The 24,410-nt window shown below is 45.3% G+C and overlaps 2 protein-coding genes across 6 annotated transcripts in view; one reads left to right on the top strand and one right to left on the bottom strand.

Annotated features, from left to right (window-relative positions):
- The window catches only part of LOC143153819 (uncharacterized), a 124,742-nt gene that overhangs the window by 22,691 nt on the left and 77,641 nt on the right, over positions 1–24,410 (top strand). For 3 of the 5 annotated variants that reach the window (XM_076325403.1, XM_076325407.1, XM_076325408.1), the window contains exon 1: positions 18,962–19,183. The exons of 1 other annotated variant lie outside the window; for it this stretch is intronic. In XM_076325403.1, coding sequence (XP_076181518.1) covers positions 18,974–19,183 — 210 coding nt within the window. In that variant the 5' untranslated portion in view covers positions 18,962–18,973. Of the gene's footprint in view, positions 1–16,626; positions 16,977–18,445; positions 19,184–24,410 lie in introns of those variants that run through there. One more of the 5 variants, XM_076325402.1, reaches the window with a different exon arrangement.
- Positions 11,016–16,439, bottom strand: LOC143153824 (uncharacterized). Its single transcript, XM_076325417.1, has 5 exons — positions 16,111–16,439; positions 11,842–12,102; positions 11,571–11,779; positions 11,337–11,476; positions 11,016–11,277 (listed from the first exon to the last, which is right to left on the bottom strand). Exons 3-5 carry the CDS (start codon positions 11,638–11,640, stop codon positions 11,191–11,193), a joined length of 297 nt encoding a protein of 98 aa, XP_076181532.1. The 5' UTR covers positions 11,641–11,779; positions 11,842–12,102; positions 16,111–16,439; the 3' UTR covers positions 11,016–11,190.

Below are 24,410 nucleotides of genomic sequence, written 5' to 3' on the forward strand. Positions count from 1 at the left end.
GAGCGATCGAGTATTTATTATCGTTGCTCTTGCTTCAAACGGTTCGAAAACACCGTTAGTTTTTATCAGTCTCTTGGTTAATTTAAAATGACTCGTGTTTGTAGAAATGCACGAACGACAGCTGTTGAACAGCAGGAGAAAAAATCGACTCGACAACGAGAGGAGTTTCACAATCAAAGGTCCATACTCGTTGCTTTGTTCTTCGCCGTAACGTAAACGAAGCACTCGAACGACAAGCAGGATGTCTCACCTCTTAACATTGTCATTTTTATCCGTACCATTGCCACGAGGTTGTTTCATTGTACCCTTTTTTAATTTATTATGTAACACTGACACACATCGGACCGTCTTTCGACACAGACTCGTACACTTGGATCGATGTCAAGAATGAACATCTCGATGAAGAAATAACCGAGCAATGTCGCTCTTGCAATACGAGAAGGCAGTGATTAAAATCCAAAGCGTCTTCTCCCAATCACCGGTCCGTCTCTCTAATTGGATCGCGTTTCGATGATTTACGCTGCGAAACGTTTATAACCGTTTGGAATCTTCGCGTAGGTCGATAGGGTTTCGATAGGTTTACTTTGCGAGAGCAACGCGCGAATTAAGACGTCCATGGGAACCGGTTTCTCAAAGCTGGTGACGGGGAAGGAAATGGTATAAAGCCGTGAAGAGGGTTGCGTCGAGGGAAGAGCAGAACCGAGCGACATTTTGTACGGAAAGTAAAGATGTACGTGAAAAAAAAAAAAGCAGCAAAGAAGGGAGCCGAGCTGCTTCCGATCTTCCTTTGCCCCGACAGCCTTCGTCTTCCTTCCTCTCTCCGCCATGTTCTAATTCTGCCTCGATTCCGTTTTTCGATCCACGAATTCCACGCGAGCGCGTACAGATAGGAGAAGGAAAGAAATTGCGAGTCGTATCGGGTCAGACGTTTCAGACGGTGATGGCGAGGCCTGCAACCGAGCAGAAATTCCTCGACACTGTCACTATTCTCTTTACACGCGGTACCGTGTTCCCCTTCGGGGGACTTTCACCTTCGAAGCTGGAAAAAAAAGAAACAGAGTTCCTTTAAGATTTGTTTTCTCTCGAAGAGAACTAAAACCGATCGAATTGAAACCTTCCGCGTCTGTACCTTACACTTTCGAGATTACGCGAATAAACGATTACAGAGGGATGTAAGTAATTATCAAAGTCGTTCCTCCGAAACGAAGATCCAAGTAGGTTGTTACTTATCGGGAGCACGGGTGGAGATTGAACTTGAAATTTGGTAAGAAAATTTACAAGATGGCCTCGTTTTACGGTGAAAACCTAAGTCTCTTGGATCAAAATTCGATTTTTTCGTAGAAAACGAAAAAAGTGGTTTCAATATTTCGGGAAGCCCCTGTTCAATGCTCTGGATACGAATATAGAACTTGGTGTCGTCGTACCGATGACTTTGAAATCTCAAACGGGATAACCTTGAGAAAATGTATCACCCATCTCGATACTTGCTCGTTCGGAATAAATATCACCTTCGAGCGGATTTTCGTATCGTGGAGAACAGCGGGTGTATTACGAGTCGTCGGGACGAATGTAGGGGACCACCCTGTGCGTACACCTTTCATGAGTGACTGTTTTCTTTCGGTGGCGGTGTGTGCGCGCTTTTCGTAGTCAAAGGGTTATCCCGGGACTCGTATATCTTTCTCCTGTCCTTGTCAACATCGACGGCGATACGAACGCGGCTGCGTTGCTCGAAAAGTGACCCTTCAACGATGAAAAGAGAGCGCGAACGACAACCGTTGTCAAAGACACGCGAACGAATCGAACGGAGTGTGTCCGTGGAAGAAATTGAAAGGGAGAGAGAGAGAGAGAGAGAGAGAGAGAGAAAAAGGGACGTGGAATCGCGAAGCAATGCTGTCTCTAATTGGCGACGAGTGTCTCGTCGATTAATGTCGCGCCAATTGACACGGTTTTTCGTAGTAACAGCGTGGTCACGTAGTTATCCTCAGCCCGTTGTGTAATCGATTTTCGTACAGCGCCGGTGATTTCTGGCGCGGTGCCCTTTCTCGCTCTTTTACTCTATTTTTCCCGCCGGGTCGCGTAAGCCCTTGTAGAATCGACGAGATATTTTCAGAGAGAAACAGAACGACGGTATAGGAGCAACCCGAGGATGAAACTGGAGGGGAGACGAGAGCCACGGCCTCGAGGTTCCAATGAAAAATATTCGCCCTCGAAGACGGTGTATCTACAGGGAAAATGGAATTTCATTGTACGGTCCCGCGTTGATTTAGAACGGGGGATAGAGTATGGGACAGTTACTCGAATAGAAAGATCTCGAGGAACCGACAGTGGTAGAATTACGCGTCAAACGGAAGTCGAGACTCTGTCAAGCGATGGACAATGTAATTATTTTTGGATCCTCGAGACTTTTAAGGGTACGCGTACCATTGCACGAACGAGAACGAGTAACGCAGATATGCAGATATTCTTTGTTCTCGTTCAGGGAGAGGGAATCTGTTTACAAAATCGGTGCTACTGTTATCAGATCGGTCCGTTAATTATTATATACAACTTTTGTATACCGTTCTTAGAACAGTGTACACGTACACGACAACCAGCAGTGTAAATGTACGCGTAATACAACCCTCTGCAACACCAAACAGTTCGTCCCGGTAGTGATCGCACGAATACAATTTCATTGATTCGTTCTAAAAAATCTCCCGGACGTACCTTCCCGAAGAAACGACGAAACGTGTTCGAAACTGTGTGCACGTATCTGAATCACTATCGACAAATCTCTCGGGAAAGTTGAGTGTCCTTTTTCATCCTACGACTATGATTGCTGATATGCAACAAGTTTACTGCGAGCGGGTGCTTTCAGCTCTTCGGGCGTGTATAACGTCGGGTCGTAAAAAGATAAATAACACCAAGGTGGCCTTTCACGACCCCGCCATACGTCCAGACAACGTCGCATCAGCATCGCGCTGCAAAATATCCTCGACGGTATCCGGATCGTAGGGAGGGTGGAAAGAGAGAGAGAGAGAGAGAGGAAAGGGGGTGGGGTGGGGGGTTGATCTTTACGGGCTCGTCGCGGTGTCAGCGATATCGCTGAACGATTCCGTGTCATGCGCAGCGCGCGACGGGCGTCGCGCGTTAATCGTTACACGATAAACATAAATACATCCTATATAATGGTGGAGAAGCAACCGGGTTCAGGGCGCGAAGTGCACGAAAGCGTGGAAGACTGTATGAAATCAGTCAGGTGTACGTGTCGACGAGTATATAACCCTGTATAACGGGCTCGTAAGGCTCGATGGATCCCGGGGCTTCCAGCCTCCAGAACCGGCTAGCGGCGATATGCGCGCGCAGTTCCCAGGAACACCTTTACCCCCACCCGGTGACCGCTCCGGCGTTCATGGCGGACCACCCCTGTAGCGCCAGCGGGTCTATCCCGTTCGTCGGCGGCATCTACGCGGGTACCAAGCCGTTTCCTGGACTACGGATTTTTCCTTCGCTTCCGGGCGAACTTGTTCCAAACAGTTAATAGCGTTATACGATGTTCGAATGACGCATGGTTTAATCAACTCCCGCGGAGTTTCACCGAGGCATCGAGTTTTAACCGTGTTCACCGCGACAACACGGGGGAACCGGCGTCGACGCGCGATTTCGTTCCACTGCGCGGGACTCCGGCCCGTTTCGGTCCATTCTCCACGGCGAAGTTGGATTGCTCGGTGACGCGGAATTATGCAAATGACGTCCAGCCACGGTAAACTGTTACGACGCCTCGAAGGAACGAGTGTCGTTGCACGGTAACGAACGCCGAGCGTCGTCTGGTTCGTTGGACAGGCTTCGCTCCCATCCGACGATCGTTTCGGGATGATCCGGACCAGGGGTTCCCAACTTCGATATCGACGCGAGAACCGGATCTTTCTGTTTCAGCTCTGCTTTCATTTTTCGAAAATTTCATTCTTTTTGTCGCATCGCTTTGTCTTATAGGGGTTTGAAGAGTTTTCGATATATTTTATTTCTTCTGGTACCGATCCGAAACAGGAGTTCGCAATTATGGTATTGCCATGTGCCGAATCTTTCTATTCGAGCTCTGGTTTTATTTATGAAAATTTCATTTTTTTATCGCATCGCTTTGTCTTATAGGGGTTTGAAGAGTTTTCGATATATTTTATTTCTTCCAGTATGGACTAATCCGTACTACTGTAACAGATCAGTAGTTGGATTCGATGTATCAGAATCGTCGAAATCGTATCGACCTCGATGGTACTTTCTTCTTACTTGGAATAATTACGGTATATTTGGATTCGAAGATTGTTACATAACTTGCCGAGATACGTATCAACGACGGTACGAAGTTTAAAAGCGGATGCCAAATATTTCGACCGATCAAGGTCATTAAGGGGTAAATCACACTATGCCGTTTAGCTACTATGTCGCTCCATCTCCCGTCTCTTCGTGCAAACTCGGTGACATCGAGTTTATCTTTCAAAAACGGAGACACGTAGCGATACCGTAGGGGAGAAAGTAATTTGTCACGTCAGTCATAGTCAAAGAAGTGCCCCTCGGCAGTCAAAATATTATCTCTCCGATTATCTATAAATACTAATTTCTTTGATAATACATCCTAGTATTTATATTTTTTCTTTCTCCGTACGTATCGGTTAGAAATTAAGTGAGAAGAATAATTCAAGAACAATCGAAGAGCTAAACTTCTACTTATCTACGTCCTGATAACTTCGATGACAGTGAACTATACGTACAACGTACAAAATATTTTCCAATACGTGTAAAATGCAGTGGACGTGAATTCGTGATACGAGAATCATAAAAAAAGAAAATATTCGTACAAAGATACGTCCGATGTGACCTTGTTTCCAAATTACCGTCTGTTTTATATTTCCAACGATTTATTCCTCAAATAAAGGTAGCATAGTTGGGTATCGATTTGTTGTTTATCTGTAAAATTCGCAGACCTTGAGGTCTTGCCAACTGGTTAATATAATCACGATGTTACTGGTATTATAAGTAAACTCAATTCGTGCCTTGTGCTCGGTGAAGGTATTTTAAGTTGATGCTGTTCTATGGATGGGACGACGCAAAATGACACACTCGGGATAGGTTCTTGATACAATTTATATTTCAACGAATCACAGCGATCGGCAGAAAGATACGATAGCCGATCAACGAGAATTCAAACTGGAAACTGTATTAGCGTTAATGATAGAATGATTGATTACGAATATGGAAATGAACCGATACTTTTCAAAAGATTAAATATTGTCGTAACAATGAATCGGTACTCCTTTAGAGTTTGGATATTGATACAGAAACGAACTGATACTGTAGCACAGTTTGAATATCGGTATAGAAACGAACCGGTACTCTACTAGCAATTGAATCTCGATATCGAAGTGAACTGGTATGGTACCGAGGGTTGTAAAACCGCATAACTTTTAACGATTTTGGAAATAGGACAGGGATAACAAGATCGGACAAGACTCGTAAAGTTTCGTTGAAGATACAGAAGCTAGGGTGACGCAGGGTTCGTGGGCCAGGGACGACACAGTGTTTACTGGAACGAGTGACGCAGTGTATACAGGTGAGAAGTCACGCGTAGATTAGGGCGGTACATTGCGCCATTAACGCGATTACGTTTAAAGAGAAAATACGGCTTATCGAAACAGTGAAATAGCAATTGTGCACATTATGTATTCATTGCCGAGTGTAATGCAATCGCGGTAAGATTCTTGTGGGAAAAATAATTGCTGCAACCGGGGAAAATGTTCGAGCAGGTATTTGTACAGGTTGTTTTCGAAAGGTGTTTCGAAATTTTGTAGAATTGTATTACACGTACAATCGAATGGAAAATATTTGATCACGATAGGTCTGGGGATCGGTCCTTCGGAGTGAACGGGGATTTTCTAATTCATTGATCATCCTATTCGCGTCTATTCTTGTTTACGGTTTGGAGAACAGGATTGTCGAAAATAACGAGAAATTATCTGATCATTTTATCGTACAAACCCGTTGTAAGATCCATTTTATGCATGGTATTTCCGTTTTCGTACGTTCATCGAATTTCGAGCGCTTTCGAAAACTCCTGCAACCGTAAAGTTGCAAATTGCTACCGTAAACCATGAAATAGACGCGCGTAGATAACTTACATTCTTGAAATAGAAAATTGCTGTTTACTCCGAAACGATTGATCTCTAGCTCCATGTTGACCGAGCGTTTTTTTTTTATTTACTTTAATGAATATTGCAACGAATACGGTCAGAAACCATCAAAGTTTTCAACTACCTTTCGAAAACACCCTGTATAAATTTTCTCTGTTATTTTAGTACGTTCAATCCAACCTTGCAGCACTTCCCACGTGTTAGAAAACATCTTGTATCCTAAAGTTTCGGTCTCGTTCGTAAGTCAACGAATATTTGGTAAACGCAGAGTAAGAACGAATCGACATTACGATGGAATATAAATTATAAATTGAAATTGATTCATTGACCGATACGATTTATCGAATATTAATTTCCCTTTTATCGTCCCGTTTGGTAACTCGAAACGAATCCAACGAAATAAAAAATTACGATCGCTTCGGAAAGCGTACGTGCATCTCGATTTTGTAACGTGCATCGTACGCGGATCTAATTATTTATATTATTTAAATTACCAAGTATCTGCACCCAATATTTTATGGACGACAAGAGCAACGTGGACTTTACCATTCTGCGAAAGCACCTCAAAATCGGAGGGAGACATCTTGAACCCTACCTCTGTTCGAGATCCGATTGATGTTGATCCTCTGGTTACTGTGCACTTTGTCGACGGTGCCTCGGATTTTTCCGGTTTCGAATCGCGCCCCTGATATTCGAGAATACCACGTCATAGACCGTCGCCGGGCTCCGACATCGATTTTTCTTCCGGTGTTCGCGTTACTTTCAAATAAATCGTTCGAATTATTGTGTACACAGTTTCGAAAATCTGTTTTCGAAATCCCGGAAATAAATAATAATTCCAGCATTGTTCAACGATCCCGTTGTTATCATGAATCTGCTTTTCATCGTAGATTTCCTCGACAATACGGATTTTCCCGGTGTCGAGTTGCATTTCCAATTCCGTGGATCGATCCGAACTTTGTATTCGAATCGTTTACATCATTAGCGAACACGTCCACGGATTAAAAAAAATTCTATCTTCGGAATTTATAAGTAATAACGTTCATGAGAACGTAATTCGATCAAAGAACCGTATTGTAACGTGATAATCTTGTACTCGAATGGATACTCGTGGGAATACACTTTGAATACATTTTTGCGAATTTTTAGTCTCTTTGATCGTTTGAAAGGATGCGTAACGTAATTTGTTTTTTAAAAAGTTTTCACAAAAGTTCTTGCAGTCTGGAAAAACTCGGTGTTTCGTTTTCAAATATTTGCGCGATGGAAAATGAAGTGCACCGGGATCATTTTGTATCGAGTCTGAAATTTGAATAACCACGGTTCATTCACTGGAATCTCGTGGATCGGTTATCTATTTCGCGATTTTCGCGATAGCTCCTTTGGGAGGAATAACCATCTGATATCCGTGGGTGGTTCTACCACTGAATTCGACTGTCATACAATACTCCCCGAAACAAATTGCACGTCATTCTCTCTGAATTATCGCTGCAAATGCGAGGAAAATAGACGAACGTGGGATGAATAAAACGATCAGCTCGCTAATAATATCACAGTATTTTGTAATGTGGTACAATGATGCAGTGAATAGTAATCAATCATACAGAAGACACAAAATCGGGGACAAAAGGAGCAATATATATCGCGAAAACTATTGTAGTACAGGAACGATGTTTACATATACAGGGTATTCTTAGAACGAATGGCTAAACTTTAAGAATGTGTTCCATTTGTTTTAATAATAATAAAATTATCCATCGTAGAAATAAAAGTACGAAATGATACGTTAGACGACGTTCTTTCCGTAAATTAAATATCATTTTCTATCAAACACATTTTATTCGTGCTCGAGAAAAAGATTTATGCATCGAAGGGTTAATAAGCACCACGGACCGGTCGAGTTTGCGCCAATAATTCTAGAACAATCTGTATTTGTAACGGAGACGTCAGAGACCGACAGATATGACCGATATTTCCCCTGTTTTCTCCGAGGATTAATCTGCTGTGCATTCTCGATGCGAACGACTATACGCGTGCAAAGAAATTAATCCCCCTGTACGGTGCGTCTTCTAAAATGTTAGCATTTATTATCTTATAAATTAGTTCTTCCTTTAACTATAAGTAATTCTTCCTGAATTATTATCTTGTAAATTAGTTCTACCTTTAACTATAAGTAATTCTTCCTTGTATTTATTTTCGTTGCAAAATGTTGCAATTGAAACGATTTTGAAAATTTGTTCGACGCGCGTACGATTGAATATGACTTGACTAATGCATCTGTCCATTACTCATTATTTCTCCTCGTATTGGTGTTTGCAAACATAGACGGTGATGCGGTATTATCGGATTTCCGTTGATCTTATTATCCTCTAACTAATTAGAATCAGTTAATACGGGCAATACCACATCGCTGTTAATATGTACAAACATTGATACAAGTAAAAATAACAAGCAATAGATAGACAGATCGGTTCGGATGATTGACTTTTCGAAAATGAAGCTTCCGGGGGAATAAATTTTCTTTTCACTTTTTCACGAAGAATCGTTAACTCGCCCTCTGGTATACACCTGCTTTAAAATGATCCTATCGGGACCGGTTCACTTTAAAGCGGGGTAGAAAGAGACTTTTATTTCGAGCTGTACACTTTCGTGCACTGTTCGACGAGGAAAGTGAATCGGGTGTACCGAGAGGGAAGGAGACCGTGATAGAGCAACAGCGTGCTTCGTTTGGTGATCGAAACTTCAAAGCGAACCGCCCGCATATCGGTATGCCGACTACCACTGGCAAGTAACAATAAACACAGTAGAAACGTTACGATCGTATTATCACTCTTTACGAGAGCATTATCATTGGATCGATGGTGTTTCACCGGTAAATATAAACACGTAGATACAACCTCGTTCGAATCGTTTTTAATTACACCCGTTTCAGAAAAAAACACGATCCAACTGTACAAAGTTACCCGAACGAGGTCGTATTTGTACTTGTTCTCATCGGGAAATTCTCGACGATCCATTTCCGACATTCTCGAGAAGACGGAACGATAAATACGCAAAGATTTTAAATTAACGACGAATGCATCAAAGATTATAATTTTCGTGAAATATCTTTTGATTTTTGTTTTACGGTCTGGGTATCTCGTCGCTCATCGAGTCGACGAGTCGCTGGCTGCAACGTGTGGGATGATTTCGTAACTCGATCCCTGGTGCAAAAATAGTTACTCGAAAGCGGGAATCGCCGCATTTCGCGGTACACCCCGCTTACCGTGAGCAACGGAGCCTGACGGAACAAAAAGACCCGCGACGAGTGACCGGACGAGACGAACGATGGATAAGGGAAAGAAGAGAGCTAGACAGAATAGTTTCGTAGCGCCTACGAGTGAAGAGGGAGACTGAGACGGGGTGGTTGCAATTGCGAGGTCAACGACCGACAAGCACTCGCCCCCGTTGAAGCCAACCCACCAAACGACAGAGGTTCTCAGCTATCCGTTCCCCTCCCCTCCTGGTCCTGGTTTTCCATTTTTATTCTTTGCGGATCAATTGTCCTCTCTCCGGGTTCTGTTATCAATTTGTGTCCCAACAGTCTCTCCCCTCTCTCTCTGACGTCAACGGAACTGCAATTAAATTGAATTTCCGTGTCACGATTGAAACTTGCCGGACGGATGAGATTTTCTCGCATTCCGGCCGCGGGTTTCATTTGCAACGCCGTCTGTTTTATTTTATGAACCGTCTCAATTTCATCGGAACTTCCAAACCGTTCCAACTCCCACGGTACCGACGAGGGAGTAGATTAATACGCGCGTTCCTATCGCGGTAATAGACGCGTGTTTGGACTCGGTTGCATTAGACAGTCATCGATCGTTCAATCTATGTTTGGACCACTTAGTCGAATTCCTAAATACCCGAGCCCGTTCTTTCGTACTCCCGAAGTTATTACGTAAAACTTGGTCGGGATGTAGCGTAGGTGCTCGAAGGTGAACACTTTAGTTTTCAGAATCGGTACACAGGGCGTGACGTTCTCCGAACGGATTGTTCGGAGCGGACAACCGTACGATTTCATCGGAGGCATATCGCGGTGTCGTTTCTTCGGTTCCGGGTGAAAGCGTCGAGGATATCACACGATTGTTAATATTTTTCAAGTGAAACGATCTCTTTGGTTTGCTTCTAACCGAAGATCGTAAAATATATCGTGGAATAAGATTGTGGAATATAATTACCCGAGATTCGAAGTCGTTAAAGAGCAGTCGGGAAGAATACATTGTTTCAAGAGATAGATGTAACATTTTAAGAATCTCCGTGATTAGACACCGAGTCGTAATTCAAACCTTCGAAACCGTAACTTTAAACCAACAATGAACAACGCTTCCACTTAAAAAGGAAAGAAAACCTTACCATCCGTGAAGTCGAACTTCTGTCACGAGTGTCGTGTCTTTTTACCATATTTAAAAATAAACCAGTTACCCGGGTAATCTCGAATGGCTCGTTCTGTGGAGAGTTACGGATCGCAGGAGTAAAAGATTTCTATTAATCGTCCCGATACTTCCTTCGGCTGAATGCAACGTTTCTTTTCTTCCTCGTCGAACCGTGGAACGAGACTGTAGACCGAAGGGCAATTGTTCGAATATTATCCCGGAAAAATTTTGCAACGTAATGCACTCGAGACGCTGCTCCCATTGTTTTCACGTTAAATCCAGTCGCGGTATTATTCCGTCCCTGGCTCGAATTCCATTGGTCCGTCGTGGTAAAATGGAACCGTTTCGAATTCACGATCCGACTCGAGTAGGTTTCGTCGGTGCGAGTTATTGCCTAAACTCGCTAGTGATCCGGTCATCGATTGGCGAGACCGTGTCCCGCATACGTTCGTTACAAACGTATTCAAGAATCGTGACAACTATCGCGCAAAGTGTCTCGCAACGAACCGCGAAAGAACTCAGAAGGAGAGAAGGAAGAGAAAAAAAAAAGAGAGAAAAGAAACGAGGTTTCTATGGCGCTGGCTAGGTTTAACGTAACAGAGAATACGGGTCAAGTCTTTTTATAGCTGCAAGGGCAATCCCGCGATAATGCAGCCCGATTTTCTCCCTTTGGGATTGTCGCCATACAGAGGAGGGGGAGGTAGCAGCTACGCTGAAAACACACCGTTATTTTCTCTATCCGCAATTGGCCCAGCGGGAATCTCACCTTGGTTCGTGCGCCTTCTTCTACGTGCGTTTTCAGGGTCACGCTTATGGAAACTGATGAGACTACGCGTCTTCGAGTACCGTGAAATGAGAAACTTCGCGGTACTTCGAATACTCGATGGTTCTTTTTCGTACCGTGATCTTCTCGAGAGATTAATATCATTCGTTAATTGATCGTTATTAATAGGGAACACGCAATGGTAAATAACTGTAGGAGAAATGTAAGTTTACTTACCGGTCCGAGATGAACGAATTGTCGTGAAACTGTCTCGAGATACATCTTTTTGCATTACAAAGTTACACATCGTACACGATTAACGGGAAACTTGACGTACGGCGTGTAGACAGATGGGAGATTGATTGAAAAGATTGTTGGTGTGTAAAATAAATCGTGACGGTCATTTGGAAGGTATCTTGTTTCGTTATTGACTCTCAAGTTTGTACCTTTAAATAGAAAGAAAAAATTTCACAGAAATGTCTCACCGAACTCTTATTCGAATACGTACCCGATTCTCTGCGTATTTGTCCAGTAATTTTTGATTCTTTTCTCGCTGTTTGTTCGGTGCGGATTCAAACGGCGTCGGTAAATTCTCACTAATAGACTCGATAATCGTTGATAACTTTGTGGACATCTACCACCTAATCTCTTAAGGGAGTGCCGCCCGACGAGGAACGTGCGAAATCATGCGCTGGGTTGAACGCGTTGAGGGTCACTTAACTCTTAAGTAGGGGCGCTTACTTTGCACCATAAGTAAGCGCACGGGTGCCTGTCAAATTCTCAATTAGTATTTTTTTTTTCTTTTTTTTCTTAATTACGAATAAATACGATTTTTTCGTTATCTTCGTCGCGCGAGTACTGTATTTAATTTCTTTTTTATCCAATTAAGAAGCACCCGATCTATTTCGTTTCATTTTTTTTTTGTGTGAAAATGAAACACGATTTGTTTTAGAGCGTACAAAGATTTTATCAAATTATATATTCTACATTTTGGAAAACGAAATCACTTTTCGATCGACCCAATATATCAGGGGGCAGCACACAGCGTACTCAAATGGAGGATCTACTAGACCTTTGCGCGCCTACTTAAGGGTTAACTCTGGCGCATGCGGTTATTAAAACATCGTACGGCAACGGGTTAATGTGTCGAGCGTGTAATATAAATATAAGGAAATACGAAGTAGATGCTCTTTACGTGTTTCATTTTCAGCGTAGCGTTAAAAATAACACCGACGAACCTAATACTTCCATTTCTTATCGAACGACGGAACTTATCGAGCAACTTATTGCAACTGAAGTGAGAATTGATAACTCTTTTGTACAGCTGTTAAAATAGTTTACTGATTCGACGGTAAGTCGAAAATAAAGGCTTTTCATAGTTAGAGATGTCTTCTTAAAAACGAACCTAATAACTCGATTTCTAATCGCGCGAAAAAACTTATCGAGCAACCTATCAAAGAGATAAATATTATTTGAACGTTTTCCAAACGTCTGAAAAACTATGAACTGTAACGAGTTTGTTCGTCGAACTCGTTACGACGAGATACCTCGTTCTGTTTCGTCGAATATTCCGAAAATCGGGTTGCAGAATTGATCGAAGCAAGTCAGCGACGAATCGATTTAACGGATCAGCGTCGTGGAACCGCGTCTTTCGCAAATTTTTCAAAATTGTTTTGCAACGCGAACAACGACCGGTATCGTTTCCGTGGGATATACGCAAACCCATAGGCGATTTCGATGGCGCGAATACGTTATCCGCGGTGATCGGATACGCGCAACCGGAAACGTTTATCGATTTTTCATCCGCGTGGTTCGGGTATCGGTGAAAACTGCGAAGCCTGACGCACGCAACGATACGAATTCATCGTGTACACAGCGCAATGGTAGTTTGCGAGCGCAGCGTAAACCCACGTGCGCGCGATTCGCTATTTTTCACCGTAATGCAAATCCGCTCGTGGAACGAAACGGTCGCTTTTTTTCTTTTCATTGTGTATTTACCTCGGTACAGCTGGACAAAAATTGCACGGCAGTACCGTTTGAATTTACGCCGAGATTAAATATTGAGTTTCAATTTTGTCAAAAGCACGAAATTATCGCTGGTGCCAATTCAAATCCAATTTTCGTGTAATCCGGGTCTCGATTCTTCCGCCTACCCGCCAACGATTTACACGGCGTTCGTCGTAATAACGCCGGATATCGAACATATTTATCGCGAGTATCGTTGAAATTTAAACCGGATTGCACTTCGAAACACCGAACGAGAATTACAGCGTATCGTAACGTTAAATTCATTCGTATTTCTGCGGCGGCGTGTATTTCGTAATAAGAAACGGAAAGGATCTTGATAAATATAAGGTAAATATCTCTGTTAAAGCCAGCGCCCCTTTAATCGACCCCTTGTTTTTATTTTCTGCTATATGCGGGAGATAAATGGATGCACCGAGTAAGGCGGTTAAAAACGAAGATAAAAGAATTTTTCCCATTAATCTTTTTATCGAATATAAATCTGGGAGATTAATTAATTACTCGAAGGGTTGGCAAATTTTTGTTAAATAAATTGATAGGTGCACATTTTTACGTATAACGGGTGATAAATTCTCGAAGAAAATTTACCGTTTTACGTCGTTCTCGGACTTCAATTTTTCGAAAATTCTCGGATAAACGTTGCTTAAACGTTCAAGCTCAATTGAACGAAAAGTTTTTGCAAATTGTTGGAAATTTTTATCGAATATCGCGTTGCAACGATTGTGAAAACGTTTTAAATTCTGGAAAAATTGATCATTCGAGTCGAAAAGCAGAGAAGAAGCTGGGTACCTTGTGGTTACTTCCAAATGAAATCGTTTCCTGTTCGTATCTGAAATATCGAACGAATTCTTCGCAGAGAACGTTGATATCGTTAATGAATGTATCCTCGAACGAAATCTATAATAAACGCGCTCAATACGGTCAGATTTTGTAACCAATTATAATCCGTAAAATTAATATTCGGTAAATTTAATCTGTTATTACAATGGTCCATTAAAGTATTTGAACGCTTTCAACGTAAAACTGTTACGAACGAAATTTGTAATTTAAATTATAATTACGAAGGTACTCTTACGGGTATATTGAAACGTAACGCGTGGAATAATAGTTGGGAAATATTTTTTGAACCCGCGTCGAGTAGAGTGTCGAAAAAGCAAATTACGAAACAGAAGGCAGAACGAGAGAACAGTCTGCCATTAAGGAGAATGGGTACTACGCATAAGTAGAATGTGGCTTTACGAAGTCTGACTGTAACGTCTGACCCGATACGCTCTCACGGAAGATCTTTTTTCGATGCAAAATATTGTCTCTCTGACCGATCGTAACGTTTTCTCAATAATCGAACCAAAATTATCCCCACCACTGTCGTTCTGTCACGCTCGGTCGGTATATCTCGGTCTCTCGAAAAAGGTTGTTACCTTTTCTCGATAACTGAACAGGCACTGTCCAACGTTATCACGAGTCATTGTATTTGCTTCGATTTGGTTCAATAGTGGCCAAAAATACGAATAACGTAAGAACGATCGTTTTACCGGTATAAATATAAACGAAATCGATCTTTGCGATATAATATTGTAACGCATACGTTTATCGAAGCTTGTTCGTTACTTTGTACCAGCTTTGCTGATCGTTTAAGATTACACGCATAATTCTGTACCGACCCTATATACAGTGGCTCGAATTCAAAATCGTCCACCGACCTTGCCTTTCTATTTTTGTTCATAAAACGCAACATACACGTACACCGCACTTGCGATCGGTTTAAAAATATTTCGTCCCACTCGTTCGAATGTAAAGAGTAACGCAATATCTTTAAAAAGTAATTCATACCGATAATTAAACACGATCGAATTAAACCAGAATGTACACGGTCGATCGTCGTTCGATACTTCTCGTTCGTAACGCGTCGAGTTAGTTTTTCTTTTTTTTTTTTTGTCGCACTGCGTATTTTAAACGATTTTAGTAAAATGGTAAACCCAAAAAGAGCAAACTGCAATGGAGGAGCAGAAACTATTGATTTTTCATCGTAACCAACGGGAATCTTCGCGCGAAATTGCAACATGTAGATTCGAATAATTAAAACGCGGATTTAAATCTAATCGAAAATATACAATTCGAGCCGTGGATTAGAATTCGACCGTATCGTTCGGTTACACCCATAGGGCGATTTAAAAATATGTTTCTCGCAGAGCGGATACAAATGTACGGTGAAAATATTACAAATTTTAATCAAAATCGATTAACGACAGCCGTACACCAGGGAATCGTACAAAGTACGATATTTCTTTTCCAATTAGCAATTCAATTTTTAAACCAAACCCACGCGAACGTCTCCGAGTGTAAAGTGTCTTTCGCGTACGTAATTTACGAACGCGTTGTGCTTTTATCGTTATTTCGCGAAAGTTTACAGTTTTGCGATACGTGTACGGTAAACGCGCAGAAACAATTGTAAATAGTTCCTTGTAGGTACGCAGTTACATCGGTACGCTTTTATTTTTACATTACATCGTCCGATGTTCGGAGCAGTACGTTTCTTCGGTTTTATTCATACGTACAGTGAATTTCATAGAGGCCAACGCGTAAAGGAAAGTGCAGGACGATTTTCAATGCGATGGGCTGGAAGCACGTAAGTAGTTACTAATACTCGGAGCATTTATTTATCTTCGCAACGTTTAAACTGCGCATAAACTGGAAACGGCCGTGTACAAACTTTCCTTCCGGGTTAAAATAGCAATAAGATTTGGAGCAATACCCATCCCGTTTCTCCTCTCGCAGCACGGTCGGTGGTACATCGCTGGAGCTGCTCTCCAATGAAATCCTTAAAGGATCGATAAACGAGGCCATCTTTTACGCGCGTCTTACGACGTAGTAAGAAGACTCGCACGACGTGCATGTGTAAATACGTGGCGGCTACGTCGCGGTCGCGGTCGCGTACGCGCGACGGCAAGAGGGAGGGATCCGTTATTGATCTCCTCTCGTCGCGTACGTGTTCCCTCTCCCCGTGAGAGAGCCGTATCGGAGCGGCAGCATCGACCGATCGCGTAGGTCGGCGGCCACTCGCGACGAGAGCTCGGCGCGTAGTGAGAGCCCACTCTCGTTGGTGGTTCGCAGCGAGCGGTGCGCGGTTCGGGCAACCTGACCGGGAAGCGTGGCCAGGCGGCGAACGGGGACGAGCCGCGACGGAGACGGCCGAGCTCGGCCGAGCTCGAACGTCGCTCGAGTCTCGTCGCTCGAATCCAGTGCCTCAGTGCATGCACAGCGGCCGGCCGGCGTGCATAGTCGGTGATAGCGGCGTTGCGCTTCCCGGCCTTATCGTCTCTCTTGGGGGGGGGAAATACTTTTTTCTTTCTTTTCGTCGTCGCACTCGCATCGTACGAAAACGTGCGCGACGGACGAGCCGTTAAAAGAAGCGCCCTCGTGCTCGCGGCCTCCTCGGCACCGGGCCTCGGGGCCCGGGGGCCATCCGTTCCCGTGACACGCGGTTATGGAGCTCCTAGGCTCGTCCCGGTGCGGAACCAGCTACGATATCTGTGCGCGGGCGTTACCCCGTCGTTCTTCTCGCGTACTGGTTAGGAATTCTCGCGCGACGACACCCAGACCTCGTACGACCCGATAAAGGTATACGGGATCGCTACTCTCGCGTGTCTTTGGTGGACGTTCGTTCCGTTGGAGCTACCCCGTGACCAAAAATTGGGTTATGGCCTCGCGGAAAGGTGGAACTCCGAGCGATTCTCGTCGTCGCTCGTTTAACGGGGATCGCATCGGAGCGAAACGATACACGTTTTCACGATGCGTTCCAATCGAGGGAAAAGTAATTGTGTTTCGATCGCCGCGACGACACGGCTCCGGGCAAGAAGTTACCCGTGGCAGCGTCGGGGCTCCCGCTGTTGACGGAAGTGCTCGTGGAAATGCTGTTCGCACACGTAGACACGATCGTCGCGTAGCCTTTGAAACGGTAACAGCATACGTCGGTTCCATTCCGTTTCGCGGCGCGACACGATTGTACGCGACTGGCAAGACGATCTCTCTCGGCGACAGCCAGCGCGAAAATGGGCATATAGGAGCGCGGCCCGTCCCCTCCTCCCCCTCCACTTTTTCTTTTTTTCTCCATCGCGTAGACGCTTTGAGAGCGGCTCTTGCCACGCGGTTATAATTGCTGCTCCGTGAGCTGAAAAAAAGTCTTGCTTAAAAATCGAGGTCGCGGTGAACAAAGGCCGCTCTCTTTGTTCTTGCCCGTTTTTATTTCTCTTCCTAGGCGGAGAATCTTGGTCCGGGTTCTCTCTTCTATCTTATCGAGAGAAAGAACGAGAGAAAGAGAGCGGAGGGAGGCGAGGGGCGGACGGGGGGAGAAAAACTCACTCCTTGTTTACCCGACGTATCGGATGCCTCGTGCCGTTACCGACGAACGCGAACAAAGTCGCGATCGCGTTTAGATTTTTTACTTTTTTTTTCACCGATCTGCGAAACACGTGTACCGACGATACCGTACATCCTCGCTCGCGAGTAACCGAACTCCGTTCCCGTGAGACGCGCGCGCGATCGCGCGGTCGACTGTGCTCGAACGACGCGCGTGTTATCCTTGCCACTCGCCGCGTTAGGAACCTCGAAACGCGAACGTGCGTTACGCGGCGTTAGAGAGTTCCAACGTGCGCGCCTAAGTGTGTATATGCGTGCGTACGCGCGCGCACACGCGTTTTCGTCTCGACGACACGCCGCGCGCCCGGATCCCTTTCGAATCGAAATTAACGCGCGCGATTATACTCGTCCTCGTCGCTGTGGGGTACCGTGGCGGTCGGTGGCGGTCGGCGACGGTCGGTGGCGGTCGGGGGGTGGGGGTTAGCGGTCCCGATCGAACGCGTTCACGCGCGACGTAGGCCCCCGTCGTCTCTCCATCCGTACCGTCCACGGTGCACCATCGATGTCGTTAGACGCTATCGGACGGGGTATACTTGACGCCCAATCGATAAGTTCTTCGTCGAGACACGCCGAGCGGGAGCTCCTCCTTCTCCTCGTCTCCTTCTCCCCCCCTTCGCGGCCACCCTGCGAGATCTTTGGACCTCTTTCCGACGTGGTTCGGTGTCGTGCAGGTGATATGCGGTACCGTCGGGGGATCGTCGAGAAACGCGACGCTGGCCTGAATCGCGTACGCGAGAGAATCGATCGTCGACGAACGCGCGAGAGTACCGCGAGACACCGATCTCGAAACAGATAGACGACCACGACCACGACCACGACCACGACCACGACCACGACCACGACCACGACCGCGAACACGACACGCGCGCACACCGCGTCGACGGGGGATGGAACGCGAGGAAGCGAAAGATACGGAGGAGACGTCGTTTCGGTGAACGTACGAGTCGACGAGGAGCACGACGAGGACGACGGATGTTTCGTGGATAGAGGACGGGACACGACGGTCATCGACGCGTGCTAAATATACAGGCGCGCGCGAGCGGCCGGGCGCGCACGTACCCGCGAGAAAGAGAGAGCGCCACCGGTGAGAAAGAATAAGAAAACTGGCGTCCCAAACACGTGACGGTGGCTCTCGCGGGACTCGGACCCGTCGACGGACCAATGGTGGATCGCTCTCGAGCCGAGGCAGCGCCACGGGCATGCAGTGCGGTCTCTGCGCCGTCGTCGCGGGACTGTTCCGTAGAGCCATGTGCATCGCGGGCAGCAGACGGGACTCCGGCGAGTCCTGCTACCAGGAGCTAGCCACCGATGCCCAGGCGCGACGCCACTCGCAGCTCGCGCCCATTCAGACCGGCCTCAACGCGGCCGAGATCGCCGAACACGTTAAAGACGCCGTACAGACACAGGAGGTGAGAATTTTACGATAACACCTTACGTGTACGTACTCGAACCTTCTTCACGGTGTTTCGCGAGTAACGGTCTCCCGCTGTCGACAAACTTTCCGGGGAGAGAAAAATAAAACTATACGAGAGAAAACAAAGTTACCGGGAGTACCGAACGAACGAGGGTAGCTCGCGACATCCCAGCCGTCCGTGTTGCGTCCGCTTAACCGTGTAATCTTCAACTTTTCGAACCACCGCGATTGATAACACCGAAATTTCAAAATACAACCGTAACTTTTTCAAAGACGATCTCGCAACGCCCGTGATTCGAACACGATTTCAGGGTTCGGTTGTTCTCGATCGATTCGTTCTTATCGATATCGATCGAATTCATCGTCCGTCGAATGTAAAACGCACCGCGACGATAAATCGATACGCATTAACAAACGATGGAAATCTAAGTGTTGTTTATTGTATTGTTCCGTGTTTATTGTATCGGGTCGTTCGGGAACCTTTTCGATGACACTGCTATACACGCGTGTGTTTACGTTCAGTTTGCGCGTTATTTTCGTCATTGCAATACGGAGGTAACCGATACGATCGCGAGTAAGTACTCGCGATTAAAGTTTCCAGTAGCGTTACGCGCCAACATCCGTTGCAAGCTCGACAGACGTCGCGGGTCCATATCGGTTACAATTCTGGTTGACTTTGTACGAAACGCCTAAGCATTTCGCTGTCGAAACGATCGTTCTCCAGAAACGATGTTCGACGAAACGTGTTCGAACTCGATACTCGGTCTCTCCACGGGAAAAAGTAGTTTGCGAAGTTTTCGTGGTTTTCTCGAGAATATTTACGATACGCGTTTTCCGTCGTGGCGAAGTAACGTACTTTTGATACGAGGAAAGTTTTCAATGAAACAAGTACGCGCGCGTAGAAAAGTTTCATTTCCGTAAAGATCGAAGGGTGCGGGAAACTTTTTTCGAGCAGCGGTCCGTACGTGTACGCGTACGCGTTAAAATTGAATAGAAACGATCGAATGCTCCGTAACGAATACGCGTACGTTGCACCACCTACCGCAAATACCAAGTATGGAAATCGTTAATTTAATAATCGATGAATGGTACAAACGTTGAAAGACACGGACGAGTACGAACGACGAGTCGACTGGTCTTTCCCGGTTAAAAGGTTAATTCGCTTGTGTAACCATGAACGAGCCGTATAGGTTGCGAGAACGGTCGACTGCCTTTCTCGCGAGTCTTTGACAAAAGAAAGATACTCGATTAAACCCGCGGATAAACCTTCCGTAAACCTCGACCGTGTACGTACCTTGTACACGCGGAAGTTTATTAGAGGTTTACGCGCGGATTTGGTCGACCACCTTTCCTCGTCTTTTTTCGCGAGAAACACGCTGGGTGCAAACTCGCGAGAAAACCTACGATAAATCTCTGGGTCTACGGGACCGCTACCGGCCGCTTACGGAACGTTTTCGATGGTCGTGGTGTAACGGAGAACCGGAAAGAACGTCCTTGAATAACATTCGAGAAGCTGTTGTTTCGCTGTTCGTCGTGATCTCGCACTGCGCGAATTAATCGCGTGCGAATTTCACGAATCGAAAGAGATATTTCTTTTACGGTCTATCGCTCGGAATCGTTCCTTGTAATCATTGGTAGTAAGATTGAACATTTTTCCCGACGACTCGAGGTTATTACGGGTACGTCCAGTTCTCGAATTAAACACGACCCGTATACGATCGAGATTCGCCGGTGGATTCGATCGATTTTCCTTCTCTGGGAAAAAGACCGGCGCGAAAGACGATGGACCGAAATCACGAGGAAACTCGGTTGAATCGATTCGTGTATTCATTTTTATATACACGCGTATCGAAGATTCTGTTCCGATGAAAGAGGTACGCGTAGATCCGTTCAATTTTCATTCTCGAATTAAGACGATACGTTACATATTAGTACTGATGAACACGTGTGAAGTTTCACGTGGATCCGTCACTCGTGTACTCCTTCGTATCTTCGCGTTTGTTCGAAGTTCAAGTGTCGTAGAATTGTTTCACAGACATCGCGATTTGCACAAAACTTATCGAACAATCCGGTACACTACGAATCGAAAGAAAAGATCGGTCCTGGAAATTGCGAGTCGCGTCTCGGTGAACCTTTCTGAAAAGTACGACCAATCGCGGTTAATCCACACCGTGCACACGATGTTTCTCGTAGAGGGTAACCACGATCTTCCGAATCGTGTACCGTCTATCTCGAATCGGCGCGATTCGACTCGTACGTGAAATGTTCAACGAATCGAAAGACTGGCGTATCTTCCGTATCGATGCGACTTGGTTGTAAAAATTCTCGAGACCGTTTTCGTACTCGTCGCGAGAGTCTCGTCTCGCGCGACGATCCGCGTGTCTCGATTCGATGTATCGCGAGGTATCCACGAGGGTGGTAGCGATAAGCGGCGATAATAATTGTTGTTTCGTCGAGTACCCCGTCCGTGATCGTTTTGCATCGCGAGTCTCACCCTCCCGGTTAGAAATTTAAAATTAGTCTTAAGGTCAAACGTTGGTAGCTGTCGTCATCGTTGTTCCTGACCTAGACTCGCTGGGGTGTAAACTTCGGTACGTAGGCACGGGGACAAGGTGCGAATGGAAAGAAAGGAAAGGCTCGATTTACACACTCGACGTAAACTCGTCCCTGTGGAGGTGTAGAACCCGCGCGGCTCGTGACGTAAGCGTCGAAAGCGAGAACACGCGAACCGGCGCTATATTAGAGCCCGATTATCGCGATCCCGAATTTACATCGGCGATGATCGCGCCGCGTTTATCAAAACGGCCGCGAAAATTGCACCGATCTTCCCTTTTCAACGATAATGGCCCCTCGATGAGTCACGTGTACGTTAATCGTCGAAGGAAGAATCGAAGAGGGACAACCAGCCTTCGTCGTCGATCATCGTGTACGTTACGATCGATAACTACCCTTTAACGGTTACTTTCCTCGAGCGTTGTTCCTCACTTTCCATTTCACGGTCGAAATTCGTGCAACGTTCGTCTCACGTGTCCAGTGACCGAACGCTCTCCTCTACCCCGTTAAAGAGTCCGTGATCGAGCTCCGGTTCCAACAACGAGCGACGATTCGTTATTTTTCGATTAGCTTTTAAACGCGAACGCGAATCGTTGCGACCACGCTCGCAAATCGAATCGGCGATCCGTAATCGTTCCGTGGAAGATCGTTCAGGTTTTACCAGCTTCTTCGTTATCGTCTCCGATCACGTTCAATTGAACGTTCGTTTTCATTTCCACGCGATTCTTCGTAAATTTTATCAATGGAAATTTCATCGGGTCGTTCGGAGAGTCGTATCGTTTTCCAAAACGGAGAACACACGATTCGATAAAATGTTTATACGCTCTAAAAAAATCGTGTTTCATTTTCACCGAAAAAACGATACGACTCTCCGAACGACCTAATATTTTAAAACGCTCTGTCGAACCGTACCGTGCAGTGTACACCTGCGGTAAAAAAATTCTCCGTATTTTATCATCCGGAATTAATATAAATTTAATCATCGACGAAGCTAATAAACGATAGTGGCGAACGATCGGCTAATATATTTGCACACGGTGCAACCGTAAAAGTTGCACTCTCTTCGATTCGTCGAGCAGTGGCGCACAGCCCCAACCTCGAGTAATTACTTTTATCGACCACATTTTCTAATTTCTCGGAGTTGCATCTATTTGCCGCTGCTTATTTCGTACCGAGTGTATCCCGCTTCTCATTTTTCATCCGTCCGCGATAATAACGACGAAACCTGGCGGGAGTTGTTATCCATAGAGGGACCGAAACGAATCCGGAAAGGTTTCGGCGAACTCGAACGTGTTCGTAACACGGTTCGCGTTGTTAAAGCGCGGGTAACTTTTGCAAAAGATTACGATAAACGAGCCGATGGAAATTCTCTTCTATGGGGAGAGGTTCCCGTTCGGCGACATTCTTCGTCGACCGGTTAGAAATTGTAATCCCGATAATTCGGCTACTTTGCAACAGTATCGATGCACGCTAGGTACGATACGGTATTAGCGTCGAGTATTCGTTACAAAACTATCGGTATCGGAAATTAATACGCAACACCGTACGATTCTTCGGCGTGGAATTGCTCGAATATCGTGGAACGGTGTATCGTGATACGTGTTTGTAACATTGTAACGTCCGTAACTGTTAAACGCGAACGGTTGCTCGAAATCCATCGGAACGGTTCAGCTTTTAAATCGCGTCGCGACTCGGCTCGAGAAACCGTTTCTCTGCGATGTATCGTTCCGATATAACACGGTATTTACATCTGCTGTCCGGTCTCGAACGGGATACACGTTTCGCCGAGTACCGAGATCGTCCCTCCCGCACGAGATACCACCCAGTCGACAAGATTCTCATTTTACTTTTCGATGGATCTCCACTTCGTTATCCGCGTCCGTTCAACGCTCGTAACGAAATTGCCAGCCACAATAATAACGACCGGGAACATCCGAAGGAAACACGTTCGATACGCGATACACACTTTTTTGCCACAGTCGGTACTTGGACGTTCACCGCGCGGAGCCAACGCGCGATCGATCTATAAATCTTATCTCTTCGGAGATTAGTGTTCGACTCGGTACATTATTCAACGTTAAATTCAATCTTGCAGAATTTATTCCCCCCCGGTTGGGCGATACACTTCCGGCAAAGAAGATATACGCCCTGGGTGCAATACTTGCTTCTTCTCGGATAACGCGAGACAAATTTCCTATAATTTTACCCGTACGTTAACGAAGCGACGCTTTACGTTTCGATAAATAACGAGCAACCGTTACCGGTCGCGAATGAGACGTTTTTTTTTCATCGCGCCGAGTCATTTTAATTTAAATTAACCTCGAAGTTAATTACCGGTGTACACTCGCGTCTTTTAGAAGCAACTTCCGTGTCGCGTTGTTCGAACAAAAAAAAAAAAGAAAAAAAAATACATAAAAACGGAGAACGTTGCGAGAAGGTTGATACGGAATCGAAAAGTATCGAAAATCGACGAAGAGAAGAAACGATAAAACGGTGCGTTTTTTGGATACCGTCCGAAATGTATTGTACAATACGATCCACGTTTCGTCGCTAGTTTCGGGGAATCGATAAACGTTCGTTTCATTTCGTAACTTGCTTTTACGATCGTCGACTCCCTTCTCGTTCTTGATTCATCATCGACTCGTGGACCGTGGCGTTGTTCATCCTTC

The sequence above is a fragment of the Ptiloglossa arizonensis genome, chromosome 13 (genome assembly GCF_051014685.1).
Source record: "Ptiloglossa arizonensis isolate GNS036 chromosome 13, iyPtiAriz1_principal, whole genome shotgun sequence".
In the NCBI taxonomy this organism is placed as follows: domain Eukaryota; kingdom Metazoa; phylum Arthropoda; class Insecta; order Hymenoptera; family Colletidae; genus Ptiloglossa; species Ptiloglossa arizonensis.